Source organism: Drosophila nasuta, chromosome 3, assembly GCF_023558535.2.
Source record: "Drosophila nasuta strain 15112-1781.00 chromosome 3, ASM2355853v1, whole genome shotgun sequence".
Lineage (NCBI taxonomy): Eukaryota > Metazoa > Arthropoda > Insecta > Diptera > Drosophilidae > Drosophila > Drosophila nasuta.
Window position 1 is genome coordinate 23,346,362 of NC_083457.1, and position 23,428 is coordinate 23,369,789.

General features: G+C 40.7%; 5 protein-coding genes across 5 annotated transcripts; 3 read left to right on the forward strand and 2 right to left on the reverse strand.

Annotated features, from left to right (window-relative positions):
• Nucleotides 1–151: 151 nt before the first annotated feature.
• On the forward strand, nucleotides 152–2,319 carry LOC132793357 (farnesyl pyrophosphate synthase). The gene is made up of 6 exons (XM_060803240.1): nucleotides 152–573; nucleotides 819–913; nucleotides 1,014–1,225; nucleotides 1,293–1,654; nucleotides 1,720–1,946; nucleotides 2,011–2,319. The coding sequence occupies exons 1-6, from the start codon at nucleotides 407–409 to the stop codon at nucleotides 2,190–2,192; spliced, it is 1,245 nt and encodes a 414-aa protein (XP_060659223.1). The 5' UTR covers nucleotides 152–406; the 3' UTR covers nucleotides 2,193–2,319.
• On the reverse strand, nucleotides 1,790–4,358 carry LOC132793355 (CWF19-like protein 1 homolog). The gene is given in 9 exon segments (XM_060803238.1): nucleotides 1,790–2,485; nucleotides 2,549–2,706; nucleotides 2,770–3,098; nucleotides 3,160–3,268; nucleotides 3,321–3,638; nucleotides 3,698–4,020; nucleotides 4,087–4,147; nucleotides 4,149–4,254; nucleotides 4,324–4,358. Coding segments are annotated over 9 exon segments (1,569 nt in total). The 5' UTR covers nucleotides 4,344–4,358; the 3' UTR covers nucleotides 1,790–2,340.
• A 274-nt stretch (nucleotides 4,359–4,632) lies between these two features.
• Nucleotides 4,633–5,783, forward strand: LOC132788101 (uncharacterized). The gene is made up of 4 exons (XM_060795419.1): nucleotides 4,633–4,653; nucleotides 4,982–5,119; nucleotides 5,177–5,299; nucleotides 5,363–5,783. Exons 1-4 carry the CDS (start codon nucleotides 4,633–4,635, stop codon nucleotides 5,705–5,707), a joined length of 627 nt encoding a protein of 208 aa, XP_060651402.1. The 3' UTR covers nucleotides 5,708–5,783.
• An 86-nt stretch (nucleotides 5,784–5,869) lies between these two features.
• On the forward strand, nucleotides 5,870–8,706 carry LOC132793354 (augmin complex subunit dgt5). The gene is made up of 5 exons (XM_060803237.1): nucleotides 5,870–6,048; nucleotides 6,106–6,383; nucleotides 6,440–7,661; nucleotides 7,725–7,912; nucleotides 7,979–8,706. Exons 1-5 carry the CDS (start codon nucleotides 5,954–5,956, stop codon nucleotides 8,239–8,241), a joined length of 2,046 nt encoding a protein of 681 aa, XP_060659220.1. The 5' UTR covers nucleotides 5,870–5,953; the 3' UTR covers nucleotides 8,242–8,706.
• LOC132793358 (lachesin) lies at nucleotides 7,207–22,744 on the reverse strand. Its single transcript, XM_060803241.1, has 2 exons — nucleotides 21,733–22,744; nucleotides 7,207–9,735 (listed from the first exon to the last, which is right to left on the reverse strand). The coding sequence occupies exons 1-2, from the start codon at nucleotides 22,280–22,282 to the stop codon at nucleotides 9,188–9,190; spliced, it is 1,098 nt and encodes a 365-aa protein (XP_060659224.1). The 5' UTR covers nucleotides 22,283–22,744; the 3' UTR covers nucleotides 7,207–9,187.
• Between the last annotated feature and the right edge of the window lie 684 nt (nucleotides 22,745–23,428).

The window sequence follows — 23,428 nt, forward strand, 5'->3', positions numbered from 1 at the left end:
ATTATATATTAAATATTAAGATATAATGCTAATTTGGGCCAAATTTAATTTTTTAGTACAAGAGTGAGACCGTAAACTGCATTCGGTATTTTCGACTTATCGTTAAAAAGTATATTTAGGAATTCAATTTGCAGTCACACTACAGCAAATATTCCTCGACTTTCGACTAGAAAACATTAGTGTCAAGTGCGCAATTTGTTTAACATTTTTCAAAAGAAATCAATGTAAACAGTAATTTACTAGGCCAATTTATAAGTAACTAGAAAACGAAAGCAATTACACTGGATAAAATTGATTAAAAACGAAGGAAACCGTCAGATACTCATAACAAAATTGTTAAAAACGTGCTGTAATATTTGAAAACTTGAAATAAACAGTTATAACTGTTACTTGGCTTACAAACAAAATGTTTAAGTTAGCGCAAAAGTTTTTACCGCAACAGCGGCTTTTCAATGCTTCGAACATTGCAATCCGCCGAATGATCTCAACTAGTGATGAAGTAAAGTCTGTCGATACCATTGGAGGATTGCCAACAGAAATTGTTAACGAGCAAAAATTGAAAAAGACAACCAGGTAAATCCAGTTCTAAAAAATTCTTTCGATGCTTTGTTTACATTAGTATGCTATCAACTCGATTCGCTATTGTGTGAGAAGAGAGGGCGGGGCGTTAAGAGAGAAAGTGTGCGGTCACGTAGGCCAGAACAGCTGTTACAGCAGCAGCAATAACAACAATAAAAACAACACCAACAACTTCTAAGCGAAGAGTTTGCTAAAAATAGAATACATGCTATTGTTTTGCATCATTTGTTTCATTGCAGAGCATTATCGACGCTTCAAAATCATTCTGTTCCCATCGCAGCAAGAGTCACGGTGTCAAAAGATGAAAGCCGCGATTTTATGGCCGTATTTCCTGGTGAGGTCCAAATTGTTTTATATTTTTGTTGTTGCTTTATAATTAGCATGATAATAATAAACTCCCGTTGAATGTATTTGTGGTTGCCATTTAACAATAGACGTAGTGCGCGACCTTACGAATGCGACAAAGGCGTACAATTGCAATGATGCTGCTAAATGGTTTGCCAAGGCCTTGCAATACAATGTGCCGCGAGGCAAGAAGAATCGTGGCATATTGACAGTACTCACCTACAAGAATCTCGTGCAACCCCAGGACTTGACCCCCGAGAATATCAAGCTGGCCCAGTATCTGGGTTGGTGTGTTGAAATGGTAAAATAGAGTAACACTTATTAACACCTTTTTATGAATGATCTCACAGTTCTCTTTTCTATTATAGCTACAAAGTTTCTTTATTATGTCCGACGATGTAATGGACAACAGCACGACTCGCAGGGGTCAGACATGCTGGCATAAGGTGGAGAATGTTGGCCTGACAGCCATTAATGATGCCCTCATGATAGAGAATGCTATCTACCTGTTGCTAAAGCAACACTTTAGTCATTTGGAATGCTATGTTCCCCTGTTGGAACTATTCCATGAGATATCATTTATTACCACCTGTGGACAATCTCTCGACTTACTCAACTCGTACAAAAGTGTCGCGAACTTTACCATGGAGAACTATAAAGCGATTGTTGACAACAAAACAGCATACTATACATTCTATCTACCCTTTGCCATTGCTATGCATTTAGCCGGGTAAGCATTTCAAAATATATCACGTTCCTAATGCGAGTCTATAACAAAGCAATTCTGATTTATAGCTACACCGATCCCGAAGCATTTAGACAAACAAAAAGCATAGTTCTGGAGATGGGCCACTTTTTCCAAGTGCAAGATGATTTCCTTGATTGTTTTGGCAACCCGGAGATCACCGGCAAAGTGGGCACCGACATACAGGACAACAAGTGTTCCTGGCTCGCTGTTGTGGCCATGCAGCGGGCCAACGCTGAGCAGAAACAAATTATGATTGACTGCTATGGCAAAAGCGGTATGCTGAGATTAAATTCTATAGTTGTTAAGCCCGTTAGTTATCTCTGAATTGGTTTTTGCAGATCCTGCTAAGGTAGACCGAGTTAAGGAACTGTACAAGGAGCTTAGCTTGCCCTCTACTTATGCAACCTTCGAGGAGGAAAGCTACAACATGATCAAAACACACATACAACAAACATCTCGCGGTGTGCCACATATAACTTTCCTGCAAATTCTCAACAAAATATATCAACGGGATGCGTAAACTTAGCGCATAAAATTGTGACTTACGAAACTTTATTAATATTATTATAGTAGTTTAGTACTTAACCGGATTGTGTGCATGTTTATTGGTCTATAAATGAAGTATAAAGGACATTTTTTACGAAGCATTTGCGCATGTTCTCTTTTTATCAATCGTCATCTGTAAAATCAAAAGGTGCAAAGCTCTTTCGAAATCCTTCCACATAAGCTGTTTCCTCCTCCTTCTCTAACAGACATTCTTTCCAATTCACTTTCTCATCGCAGTTCAGCAAGTTCTCGGAGCAGAAAACGTCCCTGAAATACACAATTATAAATTATGTACAAATTATCCACAATCTATTGTAATACTCAATTTACCTTGCAAAGTGCAATGGAAAATGTTTCATCTGTCGCGTTATTAATGTGCTATCGTCGGGAAGTTCAGCGACAAAATAGGGACCCATTTCTGGCAGCATTTTAGGTGAATCCAAAGCTGGCAACGTTTCAAATTCCAAATTGAACTCTTCCGCTTTGTCCTAGAAATAATAAACAATTAGCATGAGCTTTCGATTATTAACGAAAATAAATAAATTACTCACTTCAAAACTGTGTTTGATTTTCCAGGCGTAACCCTCTTCGAAAGCCAACACGTCTATAATCAAATGGGATGTCTTGTAATGTCGTTCCGTGAAGCAGACAACTTGCCCCAGACTCTTAAATAGCTGCCTCAAAGCGCCCTTAAACTTTTCCAGCTCTTCCCAATCTTCAGGGCTGAGTTGCGCCGAACAAGGAATATGCTTCGTGGAAAGTATTAAGACGTGATGGCTATTAATTGGTCCCTTGGCCAGAGCAATATAAAATCGCTCACCTACTGTTATGATGAGATGTTTTTCCACCTTGATCGACGACAAACAGAACCAACAATTATCTGCCAAAGATAAACAACTATTAGACTAACAAATGTTTGCAAGCATAAGCGCAGGACTAACCCTGATCAATTTGCATTATTCGGGGACGCTTGTCACGTTGTCCAGCCTCGCCGCGTCGTTTGCGATTTCCACTCGAGTCCATATCAAAGAAGTATTGTTGACTTTCAGACTGTAAAAAAGTCAGTTTATTAACAATTTCTACGAAAGGTTTCCCAGCTTACCGTTTCATTTTTCTTGACGACCCCTGACATATCCAAATTAATATATGGACAAGGTATTTCGTCTGTTGTCTTCTGCACCAGATCCAATAAACGTGACTTATCCACGGGCTTTAGACTGAGCGCATAAATGTATTTGGCCTTCACTGCATTACCTACGTCCGCCAGGGAGATGAGACGCGTACACAATTCAAACTGCGTAGTCTCATCCTTGGGCACACGAAAAGGCGCACACTCGTAGAAGGTGCCATTAATACCACAAAAGTGATAGCGTGGCTTTATCTCGCGCGACAAGAATGAAATCAGCTTGGAAGCATTCGCCTTCGAAAATACATCAAGTTTAAGATATGTACTATAGTATAACCAAATGACAAGCTTACATTCTGTTTCTCCTGCAAGCCGTAAGGCCATTGTGAGGTCAGCAACACATCAACACCTCTGTAATCCGTTGCACAGCTTTTCGAGACGAGACAGGAATTGCGTACAGCTTGCACATCGGCTTTAGAGAACTCATGCTCGCTAGCGGCACTTGTCGCAGCTTCCACTCCGCTTAGGTATGCTATTTTGACCCCGCTACTCAACGTATAGACCCCACGCTTGCCCAGGTACGTTAAATTTGTGCAGATCTCTCCGTCCGTCAAGTCCTCAAAGTAATTGTTGTCCTCCTCCTTATTGGCACCAAGTATATAAGTGGGCACAGTAACTATATAAACAAAAATATGTGTACTACAGATGCATTTCATTAATATAAGCGTAAAATAGTAGTTACTGTGTTTGAATCCATTTTTGTATGCTATCAGCTCCTCGTTTTGTTTATCCGCGCCAAAAAAAGTCACCGACACAACACAAAATCTCAAAGGGACCGGCTTTTTTGTTAACCTGCTCCACTCTGCTAAACAGCTGCTTGAAACGACCGCGTACATCGCCCACAACTAATCTGCATTTAAATAAAATTAATTTATAATTTAAATATTAGATTTAACTATTTGTTTACATCATTTCTCACATTTTTGTGCTTGCGTCCATCACAAAACGTTTAAAACAATTCTTCTAGTAACGAGTAACCGTCAGCTGTTCGAACGAATAAATCAGTGTGGCCAAAGCAGATGCAGTATTTGAGCCGTTATGGTTTTTGTTTTTAATTTAGTCCAAGTATCGAGTAAGAGTTGGCTGTTAGAACGAGTATCAAGTAATAATTGGCCGTTAACGCTTGACCCTTTTTAAATTTGATTATCGAATTATAATAATCATAAACGTGTGTTGGCTTAAAGAGTGCATTATCCGAGCATTATTTTCGTTTTTGCACCTTGAAAAAATGACAGGGGTATTGCCCAGCGTAATTGTATTTCCTCTTAGTCAGAACACAAATTACTGTTTAATTGAGCGAGTGACAAATTCCATTTAGAAATGAAAACACTTACGTAACCAAGTGGACAGCGAAGCTTTAACCTTTTTTCTAACGTCAACGAACGACAAATATGGTATTAGTTATGACATTGGCCCAAATGCTATCGGACTGCAACAATGAACCTGGGCTAAGTTATTTGTTCTGCGTGGTTGACCCCACTAAGTACCTTAGTTGTCTTTAGATTGTACATGTTCTATTGACTCTGATCTCGAATGAGGCATATAAAAACGAGAGTTCATTTTAACTATATTATCAGTTTACTTCAACCATCAACGAAAGCATACAATATTTAGCGATTTCGACTATTCATATTATTGGAACTTTTATACTGTTGACACTTAATTCATTTGTGTTTGGCCAGACTATTGATTGTCAAAGACCTCCTAAACTAGTGGTAAGTGAATAAAAAGTGTAATAGGAGCTCCTGTAACGGATAATTCTCAAAATGTAGGACCCTGCTACATGTTGCCGAGATGGAGGTCGAGACCAAATTGCAGAGAACTGTGCAATTCAAATTATGGGAGCTAATAATGGACAGCAAAACAATGGACCACCCTCTATGGATGCAGCAACAGTAAATAGTTAATTTAATCTATATATATATGAGTTGAAATTACCAAAAATCTCTTTTATGCAGTGTTTGGCGGAATGCATCTTAACTACATCAAAGTACCAACAGGCACCGAAACAACTAAACTTGGCACACATACGAAATGACTTAACAATGAAATTTTCCAATGATTCCGCCTTTGTAGAGGCCTTGACTGCTGCATATGCCAAATGCGAGCCGCAATCGCAGCGTAGATTGACAGTAATTCAGCAAATGAGTCCGCAGCAACCCAAGTGCAGTCCATTCGCAGCCATTGTTTTAGGATGCGCATATATGGAGTACTTCAAGAATTGTCCTACTGATCGTTGGACACAGAGTACGGATTGTGCACTAGCTAAGACTTTTGTCACTCAATGTGGCTTGGGTGCATAAGTTGAATTTTGTTTGTTAGCTTAGATACGATTTTAAATTTCAATAACCGTTTTCGGTGTGTACATAATAAACTAAAATATGGAAATTTATCGAAATCAATATTATCGAGGCTTACGTATGTTGGTATATTTCAGAAATGTTGCTTCTGGTCACACCAATATTTGGTTATTGTGTAGTGTATTTGTAAATTGCGGCATTTGCCCTCCATTGCTACATTTAAAATATTTTAAGATTTTTACATAAAATATGCCATTTGAAGAACAAATAAAAGCATTTCGCACCTGGGCCACAAGCTTAGGATGTCCGCCAAGTGCCATGCCAAGCGATGATGCCCTTAAGTAGTAAGTTTCATCAACAACACTTGGATTTTGCATTCATTCCCAATTTTTCTTTTGCAGCGTCTTTAAATCGCCCAATAAGCAACTATTTATGCAGCTCCAGGCACGGATCCGTGCACAGGAGAATGTACGAACAGTAAGAGAGAATTTGCTTATTGCAAAAATGGTTCAACTCAAGGGAAAAGTGGTTCCAGTCTGTGAGCGCAGCTTTCTGCCGCGGGAGATGCAAACACATCTTAGAATGCAAGATCTCCTTAAGAAGAAGGAGAAGGCTAAAGAGAAGATGACGGAGGAGAAGAAGGAATGTGACAATGTTGCTGCCATCATCAAAAATAAGAGTAAGTTAAATAATTAACAGAATTATATTGAAATACAATTCTATGCATTATCGTAGATATTCAAATAACCAACGTAAGTCACAAGAATGATGTGCTCCAATCACGTCACGATATACTTGAATTGAAACTAGAGGATTTGAATAAAAAGTTTGAGCAAGAACAACAAATAAAGCAGCAAATCATAGCCACAATGCCGGTCAAGCTTAGCACCAAAAATGCCAGCGAAAGACTGGCGTCCAAAGACGTGGAAAAGGCGCTTAAAGAACTTGGCAATTTTTACAACATTTGCAATACCCATGGCAATAACGCACATCAACTTGTGGAAGCCAAGACGCAGTTGTGGTCACAAATGCGTGAGATATTTGGCGACACACCAAATGTACTGATCTTCAATGTCATCATGAAGATGATGGATAAGCAGCTAGAGCACGTGATGAATATGAATAAAAAAAGTATTGCTAATCAAGATTTGTCCAAGCCAAAGTTGGACAACTTTGATGTTAAATTGCTGAAGACCAAAGGAGATTTATTTGGTATGGCGGCAAAGTATGTAAACGCTCGGAACGAAGTGGCGCAGCTAGAGGAGCGCTTTGCTCAGGTCTATGGTATATTTGTGGATGAACTGCAGAAGAAGGTAAACAACTTCAATGGGATCACCAGTGACGAGGACGACGAAGGCAGCGAAGACATCATATCCGATTTTATACTTCAATTCAATATGCGCAATTTCTATCAGTCCCAGAACGAATTCCTCACCGAGCAGATTGAGAAACTGCGCATGGATCTCGTGTCGGGCGCCAAGCAATTGGAAAACCATGAAATGCTGCTCGGCTCAATTAGGGAAATGTATCGTGAAAGTAATATAGCCATTAATCGTATTCATCACGATATGGAGCAGATGTCGCAGATCAAAGAGAAGATCCTTTACAACAAGAACATAATGAAAAACATGCTGAATGACATGACTCACAATACCAAGTCGCAGTTCCTCAGCTCAAAGCTAAAGGGTAACATGTCACTAATGAGCATGGAGAGCAGCTTCTGTCTAACAAATGACAATGTCTTGTCCAGCACTAAACTGGATATCGATGCGAATACCAGTGTGGCGAATTCTACACTTCTTCGGAGTTTAGACAATACAACTCTGATGCCTGGTGCATTCAACTCAACTGCTGTCATGGCCTTCGGCTCGGGTTCGTCGTTACCTTGTCATCTCATCGAGTTGAACACATTTGCTGAAATACCACTGGAAAAGTTGAGCTGCATTCCAAGCGCATGGTGAGTTTGCCAACTAGATGATTGTATATAGCTCGTATTTAAAATATTTGTGCCTGCCCTTAGTTCATTTTTGATTTCGGCCAATCCGCTTATCGTGGAATCCCAGGAGCTGGCCTCCACCGTGCAACTGGCACCGGGCCATCTGCTAACACCCTATGGCGCCCTGCAGGAAGTTAACAAACGCATTTTGTGGGCGTCGGCAATTGCCGCACTTTCGTCTGACTTGAAATTGAATTTGAAGCCATTAATTGGTAAGCTCATACTCGAGACTATGTCGTTGGCCCTTCCGTGTCATTTCCGTCGTCTATTCTCCACAGTTGATCCGCACAATATGAAGCTAAAGGCACGCAGACAGCACGATGAAATTGTCCAGTTACTCGACAACATTAAGGCGTTGGGTGTGAAAGGGCAACTTCAATTGCAAAAAGTCAATCGTATTTATCACTTTGCTATGGACAATGCTTTGCACAAATATGTGCCGCCGAAGAGGACATTCAATGGCGCCTGTTTTGCGGACTATGAATCAGAATTTAATTTGTATTATCGCATTGCCACTTCAGGCGGTTCTAAAAAAAAATAGTTGTTAAGTAAGTAATCCCATTGGCAGTAAAACTGCAACTATAAAATTGTTTAAATAAAAAGAATAAATTATTGGATTTTCACATGTATTTTCTTTTTTTTTATTACAAAGTCGAATCATTTAATTATATTATGTACACCCACAAAAAAATGGGTTTTTAATTGTTATTCAAAAGTAAATAATTCGAATATTGCATAAGAGCTAACGATTTTGTTGTTGGATTCATCGTTCGTTCGTATATGTGTATCTTTGTCTCGAATTGTAAATGCAGTAATTAATTGACAGATTTATTTCAACTTAATTACATTGCAGCAAGAAAATACTTTATTATTTATTTAATAAAAAATAAAATATTCTCAGTTAATTATCATGTAAAGCGGAATGATCTTAGACAGCGTTACTTGTGTTGAACTTGGCTTGATTTTGTTTTGTATTGTATTACATAATGTACTCGAGAATATAGTCATTGTCTTATCAAAATATTTAAAAATATACAGATTATAAAAAAAGAACATATATTACGGACGGGACACCAATTGGAATGTGAGTTTGGGGGAGATTCGATTTGGTTCGATTTATGTGCTATCAGATTAGTTTATAAGAGGAGATGATTCCATTCGTTGAACTTATCATACTTAACTTAACATATAAGGTTGGACGTTTTGTATCATTGACATGGAAAACAATAAGTAGAACAAGAACTTAATATAAGAGCTGCCAAATAAAGAAAAAAGTTTCCAATTATATGTTAGATTGCGACACGTTTCGTCTACAGTTTTGAGTGATGTCTATTACTTGTAATGTGATTCTATATACGCTATAAATATGTATATGTTTTGTATATAATCAAGAGCTGATTGATGGGTTTGCTTTTGGATTAGATATGGAGGAGCGTGGAGCATCGTAGTCTGGTTGTGTTGCTGGTGGGTTGGCTACATTAATTGGCTTATCTGGCAAAGAGCAGGGCAAGCAAAATGCCAAGCAGAGCAAACGAGGAGGCCGAGGCGGCAATGTGCTCGGCACCGCCATAGTACGCCTGACCACAGGCCGGCGGGCAGACGGGCACAATTGTCTCGAAGAGATTGACACGCGCCTCGGCATCGCCAAAGCGATTGGTGGCCTTGCACACATAGTCGCCATACTGACGCTTCTCGATGGTGATCACACGCAACGTCGAATCGGTGTACTCATCGGCGGTGGCGAAATGCGAGATGGTGTAATGCTGATTGTTGGCCAGCTGAATGTCATCCTTGGTCCACACAATCGCTGGCGGGGGATACGCCTCAATGTGGCACTCCAGATCCATGTCGTACTGCAACGCTTGGCCGAGGCGAGGACGTGGCACGGTGATAACGGGGGCAAATTCCACCTCAACGTTGATGTTACGACGATCGCCCTTGCTGACACCGTTGTCGGCCACACAATAGTAGGTGCCGCGATCCTCCTTCTTCAGTGACTTGATGCGCAGTATGTTGCCCACATAGGTGGCGCTATCTGTAATCGGAAAATGAGGAAAAAGGTCCATTAATAATGTGCAAACGGTGTTCAAGTGTGTCAGTGTCGGTTTTTATGTTCTTTTTTCGGTTGGGTATCAATAGAGTCAAGCGTTGCGCCTTTTGTGTTTGCGCAGTGAAATCACAGTTTTAATGAGGCGGCGCTGGGCGCATCCGCTGTCGACCGACGACTGGGTGACCTTTTAATTGTCTCGTGGAGTGGCTGTAACAATGGCCACGTTAATGACCTCTAACAAGCAAACCATTTAGTGAAGCAGCCAGCAACGTTTTTGCAACTAATTTTGAAAGCCTGCTCCTCTCCACCGTCCACAGGGGAACAGCTGCAACGGGGGTGTGGGCGCGGGGTGTTTTGGGTATTGCATCAAGCAACTGAAGCGTAAACGTGAATGGGAATGCGAATGCGAGGTGGGAACAAATGGGAAACGAGTGCAAAAGGTGCTCAGTTGACTCGAGTTCATAACCGGAAGTTGCCGCAGTAAGTTGCAATGACTGCAAACGAGTGCAGTGCACCCCCGTTACCTGTGTACCCCAACCATCCTCGCTGTCGTCTTTCCCTTTAATTTATATGTAGCATGTATCTGCCAACTCGTTTGCCTTGGATTCCTCATGGCCTTATCGCACTGACGTTGCTGCCTGCTGCTGACTGGGACTCTTCAAACATTTGCCAAAACAATTCAGGCTTAAACAATTGACAGAAACTACGACGAGAGAGAGCTCAGTGCGTTGACCAGAAATATATGCTTCATGCTTGTGTAAAGACTTTATGCAAAATGTGCATATGCAATATGCGGGTAAAGTGGGTGGAGAGGGAGGAAGAGGACAGGCACGCACATGTTCATTCATTTGAAACATTTCAAATTAATTGCGCCTGGGAATCGAAGTAACGCATTTGATTAAATTTTGAATTGACAGACGAGTCAGAGCAACCAACCGAATGGGTTAAGAGCAAGAGAGACATAGCATCCAATGAAATTGCTTTGCTCAACATTTTTGGGCTTCAATTGAAATACTTTAGATGATGATGATGATGCCTTGCTCTGAAACGAGCATGCGGGCAGCGCAACAAATTCATTTTGGAATATGAGCCACACAGAACACAGAGCAAACACATGCCATTAGAGTACTCTCACTCGTGGTACATCTAATGCAGGCTTTGCTTAATTGCCCAGAAATGTGAATCTCTTTGGCCCGTTGCTGTGGATAGTGTCACCAAAAGCGGGTTAAGTGCAGCAGCGTGACAGGTAAATAAGTGGAATATGCAGAGAGACAAAAATCACGAAAAAGCCAACACAGTTTTCAAAATTTTAAATTCAAACACAGATTCCGAGTATGTTAAAGTTCTGAAATAATTTTAATTAGTCAGTCATTCATTCATTTTGGTTATTTAAAAAAATATCAAAAAACTAAACATATGTGTATACAAAAAATATTGTTTACGTCATATTCGCAATAGACTTGATATATTCAGATTAAATAATTCAAATAAAAAATTAGAATTGCGCAACTCAATTTATAATAATCTAGACTGAACAAATTTTCAGTTGATTTTTTCAGTTAATTTAAAAATCAATTATTTTATTTCTTGCTGTGTAGAAGATCAAAGTCAGCGGCAAAGGCAGAACGAGCTACACGTAAATACAAAGGAATATATTACAACAGAGTAAGAAATAGTACAGCCAAAACTGAGTGTTAGCTACGTTGTTCAGATGGTTAGATATACGCACACATATAGAGGTCAGATCGGGCTAAATTGTAGCCGTTAGTTGTGTTAATTGGGGCGTGGCGCAGAAGACTGGCGAAACAGACAAAAACAAAAGATAAAAGAGAGAAACATTTAATTGCTTATTAAACATGCAGAGACAGTCTTCACTTGGCATTTTCTCGATTTTTATTGCCTCCGACTCCGAGTCTGCCTCTGCCGCCTCCACACACTCATTTCTTTGGCATGTTTATAATTAAAGTCAATGCATGAATTATGTCTCAAGAATTTTGTGTGTGTGACGCTCTAACTGAATATTTAGTACGCAAATGAAATTCGAGGAGGCAGTTGTAGGGAAAATGTACTCAATAGTTGATGGATGAATGTTGTTTTGTTTTGACTTGAAACTCATTAGCAAATGTTGCAGTTGTAGTTCTCGTCGAAGGGTTGTTAAAATCGAGGATCCCTTAATGACTGCAGTTCTCATATATCAAGCAAGTGAAGTCTTTAATTTGATAGTTATTTCAACGGCTCAGAAACTCTTATTTGACTGGGATAATAACACGCTTTTAAAATGACAAATTGAGAACAAGAACTGACACCATCAAATTAATGAGAAAATGCTGAGTGCCCGCATCAGAAAGAGACACCGAATGAGAAGAGAGCGAGAGAGAGAGAGATGATGCCGGAAATGCAGCACACTGACTCTATCTCTGTCTCTGTCTCAGTCTCTGACGCTGACGGTGCTGCATCTCGGTGTCTAAATGCTGCGCTGTAATTTCAGTTACTAATGAGAGAATTAAAAACACTTTGCTACGGCAGGATGACGTGCGGGAAAATCTGCTTGCTGCGTTGCCAACCGATGCTAACTAATGAAAGAAAAACACACGCAAAGAGTGGCAGGAGGAGGTGGAGGAGCGGACCTGGTGTTGGTAATGAAAAATCCAACAGTGCCGTGGCATTTGTTTAAGCCAGGCCAAGGAAGCCAGCAACCAGTCTAGCAACACAAGAGCAACAACAACAATGCCGTCCCTTTGGGCAAACACAGCCAGAACGAGAACGAGATCGAGAACGGGAATGGAGTTGGAGAGAAACAGAGATAAATTGTCAGTTAAAGACAGAGCGGTAGAAAGGAAAATTGTGCAAGGTGCAAGGGCAAGGTGAGAAGATGATGCAGCACAAGTAAAAGCAGAAATGGGCAAAGAAACCTTTTGACGAAGTTGCGTCGACGTTGCGTTGCCTCCTCCTCAGCACATTCAGGTAGCTTCATTTTCCAGGTAGTTTAGGCAAAGGATGCGAAATGTAACAAGGCCTCTTTGTGCATCCCTGGCTGCTTGCTCAAAATGCCGACTCAGAGGAAATGCATTCAAAGTGTAGAGGGAGAGAGAGTGAGAGAGGGGGAGCAGGTGGTAGGGGAATGTGTGGCAGGTTCACTGGGTTCAGCTCAGCTGCAACATCGCTGCTGCTGCTGCTTCTTCAGACGCTTGAATGACTTTCAGCGACCCGTCAAAAATGTCCAAAAGCTGTTGAGTTTTTGAGCCATATTTTACGAGCCAGCAAACGTGGCTCTATGCTTAGAGACTCACCTCTCCCCATCCAGCTCTTCCCACTCTTCACCTCTGGCACTTAAACATTTCATTTTTATACATTTTTTTTGTTTATCGGCAACGTTTATTTGTGTTTAATTTCGGTGTGCGCGCTGGCTTGGAAAATTTGTGACAAGTTGCTGGGAAACTGAAGGGTTGCTGCTGTACCTCAAACTCCTAATATGTTTCTTTTTTTTTTTGGGAAACTAACGTGTGAGTTGTTGATGCCGCCATTTTGGCAGCCGGCTCGTCAGTTACGGCCGTAAAACAACCACCGTTTAACGCGCCGCATGGAAATTAAATGGCATGCAAAAATATCAAAAATCCATCTGCACCAATCACAGCTCTACGCCGGGGCGATTTTCGAAACGGACGGACGGACGGACAGCCCTCATCGGAAACATCGCAGTTGAAAGTGGGGGGAAAGACGTGTGCCAAAAAAAAACGAAAATGGAAAGGAAAGCTAAATAAATAAGCGCAGTGCGTCTGCATTCCCTTTCCCCACTGGGAATTGGCATTGCTATCGCTTCCTTGTCGCCTGAGGCCATATTTGTTTTTTCCCTTTCAATTTCCTGCGAATTTCTTTTCTTTTACTTGCCGGTGTCTGCTTTGAGTTGTTTTCTTTTTCGTCTTTGGCGTTTGCCAAACGAAGTTACCGTGCACAAGTTGCAAGCAACGCGGCAGTGGCATGCAACGAGCGGCGACTCTTCAAATGTCAACGGTTCGGGTTTGTTTTGGTTTCCAACGGTTCTATGAACTTATGAACTGACTTTAAGCGTTGTCATGTGGAAATTATGAATGTTAATGCAGCACGACAGCGACAGCAACGGCAACGGCAACAACCACGTGTGACTCATCATAATCAAAGCGTCGTCATCATCGTTATTGCCAACAACAACAACTTCATCATCATCATCATCGTCATAGGCTGGCAAACGGGTGCGCTTTTAATGACATTTCATATTATTTGCGCCCGCTGCACACTTGCAGACCCAGTAGCCAGAACCAAATCCAAAACCAAAACCAAAACCTGAACCTGTCCCAGACCGAGACCCAGTCCCAGGCACAAACCCAGCCCATTCTCAATTCCATTTCCATGTTGTTTCCCCGAGTTTCACTCAAGCTTTAGGGCATTCTCTCCCTTCAGTCTGTCTGTCTCTTTTACTATTTGTTTCTCTCTCTTTCTATGACTGAGCAGCAGCTTGCGAAAATCCAATTAAAAAGTGCGCACATTTTGTTTGCCGCCTCAAATGCAATTTTCACTTTTTTTCCAGAATCATTTTTCAATGTTTCCAGATCATGATTTGTTTGGTTTTCAAATTCAATTCTTTTTTAGCAGAAAAAACTAGCGTTTTCTGTGGATAAAACTAGCATTTTCCGCTATGATTGCAATTAGTTTGAGCAAGCACAAAAAATAGCCTTTTTAATTTATTGGTAATTTATAAAGACAGCTTCATTGCAGCTTTTTAATTAAGCTAGAACGTTAACATTGACTTTTATGTATGTTGCTCATCAAGCAAAGTGTACTCTTTATTACAGTGTTTATAGCTGGGTTACTTACGTCTGCAAATGCCTCAATTAATAAAAGGAAATGTCTGTTCTGTGGAATTTTTCATATTCAAGTCATAAGCTTTTCAACAGCAAAGTTTCAGCTTTGCAGCTGTTTTATTAGTCGAGTTACTTGAGGTTGTTTCTCTCGTTTGACATTGATATCTTCAGAGATGTCAGCAAGAACACCTGGCAACTCTGCACGCTGTCTTTGGTTTCTTTTCGCCTTTGCTCCATCGTCTGCTCCATTGCTGCTCTTCCACTTCATTTTCATCATCACTTCATCATTCGTTTGCTGTTGTTCTTGTAAAAATTGCAAGGCTGTGCAAATTTGTCGCTTCTTCCTGTTTTGTCACCCGAAACTCATCAAGCAACATCAACATTATGAGAGCAGCATCAGCAGCAGTTGTTGTTGTTGTTGCTGCTGCTGCTCGGCACACACATATCGAGCATATAACAAGCTCTTGAGACATGTGAATGCACCCACTTTGGTGGCTAACGCATCAACCTTCAACAGCAGCTCCAAGCAGAGCGACAGCGACAGCGTCAACCGCAACCCACAACGAGACACCCTCCGGAGGCATGCAAGACATAGACGCTTCACCTTCTCTCTCTTTCGCTCTCCCCTCAGCTTGCATACTTTCCCCCCTATTGCTCGACGAAGCGACAGACTTTGTTGTTGACTTTTGAAAAGTGATTTCTTCGAGTAGAGCACATTATAGCTACCCGTAAGTATGTGGCTTGGTATGCCATTTATTGGATTGAGCTCAACTACACTCCAGAGCTCAGAGCTCAGAATTCACAACTGAAAACTGAGAACCGCCCCCAAAAGAGGCAAGCATAAAAGGCCCAGTCAATTGAGTTTTTGTGGAGTTTACATTTTTCGGAAAATGTCGTCGTAATTGAATTCCATTCCCAGACTGCACCACCATCATCGTCATCGACATCATCCACAAATGTATAGCAACAAATCTTAAGAACCCACTAATAAAATGGCAATTATACAACACCCAACCAACCAAAAAAGAAAGGGAAATCTGAGAATAGTCGCACAATAAATCTGACAAGTCCGTTGTGCCTAAACAAACATTACGAATATCTGGAAAACAAACACCGAATGGCACCGCAGCCCGTATTTCAACCTGGATAAGGCTTAAAAAGCCGACACAACGTGGAAAGTGCTAAATAAATAATGGAATTGCTGGAAATACGTGAATTTAGTGTGATAAGCGAGTAGCACAATACCCAGTGAGAATCCTATATAAATACCATATACGAGTATGTAAGCAGGAGATTTAACTCTATTGAAGGGAAAATGGTTGCAACGAGCGTTTTCAATTACGAAATAAATCCTGACAGCAACTGCAAAATGGCGACAATCCAAAAAAAGGACAGAAGAAACTAATGTGTGGTCATTTTGTGATATTTTGGTTATTTATCACACTTTTCTGATGAAAAGAAATTGAGATTTGTTTGCTTACTGTACGTAAATATAAATAAACAAAAACGTAATATCAATAAATCATTTTTGTTTGGGGTAAAATACTGGTAAATTTTGAACATATTCCTTAAAACAACAAACTCGTGTCAATCAGTTTAATTGTGTCTATCAACATTTGTTGTGTTGAATCTAGAATAAACACTTTCTATATCTTAGAAACTTTTTAGTAGATTCAAGGATGGTATAATCGAAATCGTTTAGTTGTACATATTTTACATTTATTGAGCTAGGTGAAAACACTCTCTAAGCCGGAAATAAATTATATTTCTTTAATAAATAAATAATTGTTTTAACCTTTTCTAAACATGGACACTTTTTACTAACCTTACGAAACTTTCTATTAAAAGATTTCATTTTTATATACAAATCTAAAATAGTTATCAACTTTGAAATATTTTCCATTTAATACCATAATTTTATGATTATTGATGCATCAATAAATTATGATTTCTCTTCCACCTTTTCCGCCGTTTATTTCGTTCTTGCAACGCGACAGCTATCTTTCATACCAATCGACAATTTTAGCCGTTGAAGTCTACTCGACTCTAGAATAAGGCGAGCTTGTACGTAAGCAAAGGTTGAGACTTACTTTAAGTGCTGGTTATGGAAATATTGTGGCGCACAACCCAAATAGTATAGCCTGAGGAGGGCACAAATGGAGTTGCGAGTTGGAGATGGAAATGGGGATGGGCCATAATAAAAGCCGTGCAATTAACTAACAAGTTAGTGCGAGTAGAAGTAACTTTCAGTCGATTGCAGCCAGAGACAGAGAGTGATAAAGTCAAAGGGGTTAGAGAGGGGAAGAGAGAGAGAAGGGAACGAATCGTGGTCAGTCAGAGTCCAAGTTCCAGTGCAAGCCCAAGTCGCAGTCGGCAGGCAGTTGTGTTGGCCGCTTTGTCATGTGGTCGTTGCCCCAGCAACCAACATTTATAAACAAGTTTTTCAGTACGTCATCGTTGTTGTAGTTTTTGTTTGTGTTGTTTTTGTTGTTGCGGCTGTTGTTTTATCGTTGTTTCTTTTGAGTCTGCAACTAGAACAAGCGCCATAATGCATAAAACACAAGAGAGAAAGACACTTACAAGCACTCACACAACTTTGTTTTGCCCATATTCATTTCCTCTTTGACTGCAGGATAAAGGGAACAGGAGCAGGAAGCGGGTCGGGGAATTCTGCTTGCATATGCAATAATAAAACATAAATTCATCCTCGCTGCTTAATATTCCATGTGTGTTCTGTGTGTGCAAAACATAATTACTCGCAAATATTTGGATTGCTCTGGAGTGGTCCAAACAACCAAATTCAATTCCAGTCGAGTGAGTGGGACTTGGAGGAATGGGCGGTGGCAATAACTAATTTGTGCCACGCCCCGCTGCGATTTCGAGTGTCGCATCAATTGCGCATCGAAATGTTTTAGCGTAAATTTCATCATAAAATTGTGCTGCGCGATTTGCATATTATGCTTTTGCACCCTTGAGCTAGTTAAGCCAACTTTCAAGAACTCCAACGCCAAATTGCATTTGATATTTCATTACAAAATTGGAGTACTCGAAAACTCGTTGTACTCATCACACTCATTGAGTTTGTTTTTGTAATTTGCATAAACGTTTTTACGCTTAAGTAGCTCCGTTTTATTTCCAAAGGGGGAAGCTTTGAACTCGAAGCAGGGGCTGCGCTTGACTCTGTAGCAAAGGGAGAGCAGAGAAGAGAGTGTGGCTAGAAAGATGTGATCATATATGTAAACTCAGTGATCTGATCTTTAGACCCATCAATGCCCTACTCGACTGCTTGGCTGCATATAATAGTCCAATTAGTGTCAATTGGCGATGCCAACAAAATGTTTATTCAAGCGAATTGCCGCTGATCTTATCGCTCGATTAGGATCTAAGCAGCCGGATATCTTTGAGTCGCGCTCAAATTTATTTATCCATGCAGACGCTTCCTGTCTGACACTGAGAGATCATAACAACAAAGGCATATTGCGAAATTGCCCAACTAATGCCAAATAGGGTGGATGAGTCGAGTGCCTATTAATTGTAAACAAAAGATAACGTTTTCTGAAGCGTGTAGTATCAATATCTCGCTTAATCTTTGAGCTGCCCTCGCATGATGACGACAGCTGGCATCGTTTGAAATATTTCGGGTTCAACTCAACCGAATTCAATTGCAAACGCCTTGCGCAGCATATTGCAAATTGGTTTATTTGTTTTTTAGCAAACACAGCCGTTGTTTCTCCTCTCTTACTCACTTTTCCCTTCGACAGAGTTCTCAAAATAATGAAAATAAACCCAAAAAGAAAAAAAAAAAAAAAAAACAAAATACCTCACGTGACGCTCCGAGTTGGGCCAAGGTGAGTTTTATTATGGCAAACGCATTGTTATTGCCTCATACCATATACAAAAAACATGAATAAATCATTGGTCAATGCATTTGTGCTTGGCTAAGCATGCTTGAAGCTAAGACGAGCTGAAGCTATCGCCAGGTGCAAGTGTCGCCCATATCGAATACTTTCTGTTTACGCTTTGACTTTATGAAACTCGAATCGAGTCACGAGTAACTAATTGATTTGCATGGCAACGCACAAATTGCACTACGAACTTGTTGTCTCTCTCTCTTTGCTACTATCTCTCTCTCTCTCTATCTTTTCTCTATGCAAAGTCAAAGATCGTGTGCTCGTAAAGAACTAATGGCCCACCCTTTGTTTGTAGTTTGCTAAAAAACACAACAACAAGGTTCAACGGAAGCGTCTGATTAGGGGTTCCTTCGGCCTCTGTTCTCGGGGGTTCTCCTCCTTCCCTGCCAGCGGCAAAGGCGTAGCCCAATCCTCTAGGTCCTCTATAGGGTAGGGGTTGCTTAGAAGAGCCTTGGCCAACAGGCTTTTATTTCACTCGCAGCTTGTTTGTTTGCATTTTACAACAGCGCATAGGGCAGGGGTGCGAAGGGTATGCGGTGGGGAGGGGAGAGGATTTCACCTTTTTGGCTTGTAATTTATATATATTTTGTATTTTGTATATTGTATTTTGTATTGTATTTGTCGGGCTATCAAAATAAAAATTATGTTCCGCTATAACGAAAAGGGGCTCAACACATTCGACATGGCCACACGGTGGCTTTGTGCTCCTGTTGTTCTTGTTGTTCCTGCTGTTCCCGCTTCTTGTTGCTGTTGTTGCTTGAGCGTTGTTTACTCTGTTTTTTTTTGTTGCACTGTACCCACCCAAGCCGTAACCGTGTCTGATACACAGTAACGCCCCTTGCCCCTTTACACGGTTTGTTTGCATTTGCTGCTGCTGCTGCTGCTGCGAACCCAACTCTTCGTGCCCTTGTCCTCCTTGCACGAACCCGAGCCCCTCTGGTCCAGAGAGAGAGTGAGAGAGACCATCAAACGTTACGTGGAACGTTTTCAAGTTGCGGAAGCAATTGCGCGTGCTGAAGTTGTCGAATGCCTCGAATGCGAATTCTCTGCATAAAAGCATCTCTAGTGCATGACTCCCACTCCAGCTACAGCTGCCGCTGCTGCTTCTGCTCCTGCTTCCCAACTCCTGATCCTCCACCCACTCGAGTCGCCTTGCAACGCCTCGTTGGCGCATTTCAAAGCATTGGCGCTGTTTTTTTGTTTGCCCAAGCGCTTTAAATTAGAGCGTAAAAAAAAGTGTGAAACTCCGCGCAAGGGCTGCTCCAGCTTCTACTCCTCATCTTCCACCACCTCCTCCTAAGCGTAAGGTAAGCAAACATTGGCACATGGACATGGCAAAGGCTCTGGCGATTTGCCTTTGATTTATTGTGTGCGCGTGTGTGTAGCAAGCAAGCAAGCCAGAAGTTAAGCCAGTTCTGGCATTCAAGCAAATCCCTCGAGCGTGTCCAAAAACTCCCGCTCCCACATCAAGCCCAACTTCTATGTAAAACCTATATATAAAACCTAGGGCCTTAAGTAGCTTTCAGTTTCAAGTGCTAAGAGTGCCCTGTAAAACGAGCAATCCCACACAAAGAAAAACATAAACCTCATTGATAGACTCCCAAGTTGGGCGCATTTAAGGGAAATCAAGGCCAAAGCAATTAAAGATTGCGCAAGTTGATCAACCAACTGAAATGGTTGACAGTCAGCCAAAGAATCGGGGCGTGTACCAGGCAAGCCTTTATTATGTTTTAGATGCCATCAGTTATGTCCTATGAATCGCTGCATTAGTCACAATTAAGAAATCCTATTTCGTGTCTTTCTTTTACCTTTACAGCCACTTATCTTTTAATGTGCGCGGTAATCAAGTAAATTAAGAGTTGAAACCTAGGAGACGCGAGAGTGAATCATAGCCCAGAGAAGTTTATTTACGTTTAGCTGCCATTTTGAATATTGTTATTGAGAAATTCAATAGAATATAATGTTCTTAACTGCGTCAATATTACGAATTTGAACACACCAACTGTCTCAAGTGTAGATAGTGCATATATTTAAAAATGTGAATAAGTTACTTTGCTATGAAAAAATAAGCTAATTGTGACCTTTAGTCTTATCAATCTAATCACTGTCCGCTCTAAGCTATTTTTATTGTATTTAATATAATGAAAGCTCTATGACATCAACTCTAATTTCTTCTTAATTTAGTTCCACCTTATTCAAACGCTAAGTTCTTGTTCTTAAAACTATTCATAATACATTTTCACCGTAGCAAATAAATGGAATTGCAATTGAATATTACTATTCCAAGTATTCGCTTTTCACATTTAGGGGATTAGTTCACACTAATTAATATTGTGCGCTGTTGCAAATGACGTTGCAAGCTTGTTAAACTCGCAATGATACTTTAAAATCAATTATGGCTGCTGCAGCAACGCTGCTAAGCCGTGTTTATGACTTCGCAGACGGACGCTACTTGAGAACAGGTAAAAGATTGGGAAAAGACGCTGCAACACACCTGTATAGGATTAGAACTGACCTTCGAACCTTTTGTACCTGTTAGCTACAAATTGTTTTATTTTATTATTGTCTATCTACGCGCAAACTAAACAAAAGCAATAAAAACAACAGGTCGATGGGTATTTTTCTAAAGAAAGTAAAACCCGACAAAGTGCATCGCTCAAAATGAGCACAAGAAACAGAGCGGACAAAGAGAGAACAAAAGAGAGTGTGAGAGCAAGATCTTGAACTCTCTCGCGAGTGCGTGTGAATGTGTGTGTGTGACTGAGCTGTCTGCGTCAAGGTGTGGGTGAGAGGAAAGAGAGTATTAGCAAACTGATCCAAGCTTAATGCGCCAAAGCTTGCAAGAATTTGTGTTTTCAACAGTGCTTTCATTGTGAAAAAACATGAAGTAAATGAACAAAAGGGCTGTTAAGAACAGGTGGGAATAGTAAAAATATGCAAAACACGCAAAGTAAACGACCAACTAGCGGATAAACAAACGCCAACGGTGACGCCTCAGTGAGTCACGGCCACTCACACAAACACACATACAGAGCGGCAGAGAGAGAGAGAATGAGAAATACTGAGCCATTGGCCCCATTGAACGCGCCCAAAAGATGGACTTGTCATGTGTATTTAGTGCTGGGTCAAACGCCCGCCGTTGTAACTTATATGGGGGTCAGATAGGGGAGCGCAAATGTACAAATATAATGTAGGCAGTTATGAAATTTGTAGAAAGAGTAATGAAGACTCACCAGTTGGCAGAATAGCATTGTTTTCACGACGCCATGTGACGGTTGGAGTTGGGTAACCGCTGGCATAGCATTCCATTTGCACCTCGGTGCCTTCGCTGGCGACTATCGATTGTGTCGAGTTATCGGCGATGACGGGGGGACGACGCACTGATAATTTCACATTGGCGGACACCTTGTGCACCGTCGAGATGACCACCTGACAACTGTAGGTGCCAGCATCCGTCTCCTGAATATCCTTAATCTGCAGTTTGTAAGTCGACGAGTTCGGATCGTAGCGCAGCGAAAAACGCGAGTCTTTAATCACAAGCGTGGAGCCAATGGTCAAAAAGACGGGGTCCGTATCAGTCTTGACAAACATTACATTGTATTCTTTGGCATACTGGACGGAGCAATCGAATTCGACGGTACCACCAATGTCCTTGATCTGCTCCTGTGTGATGTATGAAATCGTGGGTGTCCTCTGCGCCTGTGCTTGTTGCGCGACGAGTGTTATAAATAGCAAAAGCGCGGGTAAGAGGTTATCAAACATTTTGAGGTGGAATCGACTCATATTTGTATTTGTGTATTTATTTGTTCGCTTATTATTTGAAATTATTTTTGCACCACACCCTACAATCTATTACTTGGCTGCTATTGCAAAGAGAGAGACACGACGACTGTGGATACGGCAGCGTCTCAGCTTGAGCGTATTAAACTTTTAACTATGTACGATGTAGCTGCAGCTGAGCTATTTGACGTTGCGCTCTACGTTATACTCATCCGCCAAACAACACACCATAAACAGGTAGCTTTGACTCTTTTTGTTACACACGACAGCTGCGGATGCTGTTTGGAAGACACACTTGTCGACTCGCTCTAAGCTGGTTTTCTCACCTACAGTGTGTGCGCGCGCGCTCTCTCACTGTCGCTGTCTATGTAAGTGTAAGCCAAGTTTACCAAATTAAAAATACGTTGAGCACACGCGATGAACGAAACCGAAGACGTCTACACGGCTTGAACGTTGCAACAAGAATAACTTGAAAAGTCGGCGCGGAACCAAACACTTGCTTAACGATAACAATATTAATCGATATAATGCGATTTCCAACACTGACTAATTTGCGTTAACAGCAAACCGTACTCGGCGCAAAACTGAGCTAACATAATCATGTAAACGCAGTTCTTTACTTCATAACGGCTTACCATAAAATGTTTTTTGGGGTATCCAGAAAAGTGTGAATATTTTAAATTCTTCGAAATACACAGCCCATAGACAAAATATTATTTTAATGGCAATTTTATTAATCGGGGCCTATCCTTTTTATAGTATGAGTAAAAATTATCTGGATGGCATCAAAACTTATTCAAATAGTATGAAAAAGCAAAAATGTCGCGCCGTCCACACACTCATAAATATTGCTAAAATTTAAATCATTGAAATCTTTATTTCCTTTGAAAAAGAAACACACGCATTTATTTAAAGTGTATCGAACAATAAAATGCCAAATTAAAATTCAATTAAAAATTGTAATTCCTTTGAAACTCCTTTTCTGTACAAAGCGTTTCGATGTACCGACAAAAAATGTACCACATTTGGGAAAAAATGTACCAAAACTGCAGCTAACATAATGTTACTGCTTTGTTAGTAACATATGTACCAATGCAATAAAACCGGTTTGCGCTGCTCTGGCAATGCACGTAACATACGTTACGTTTT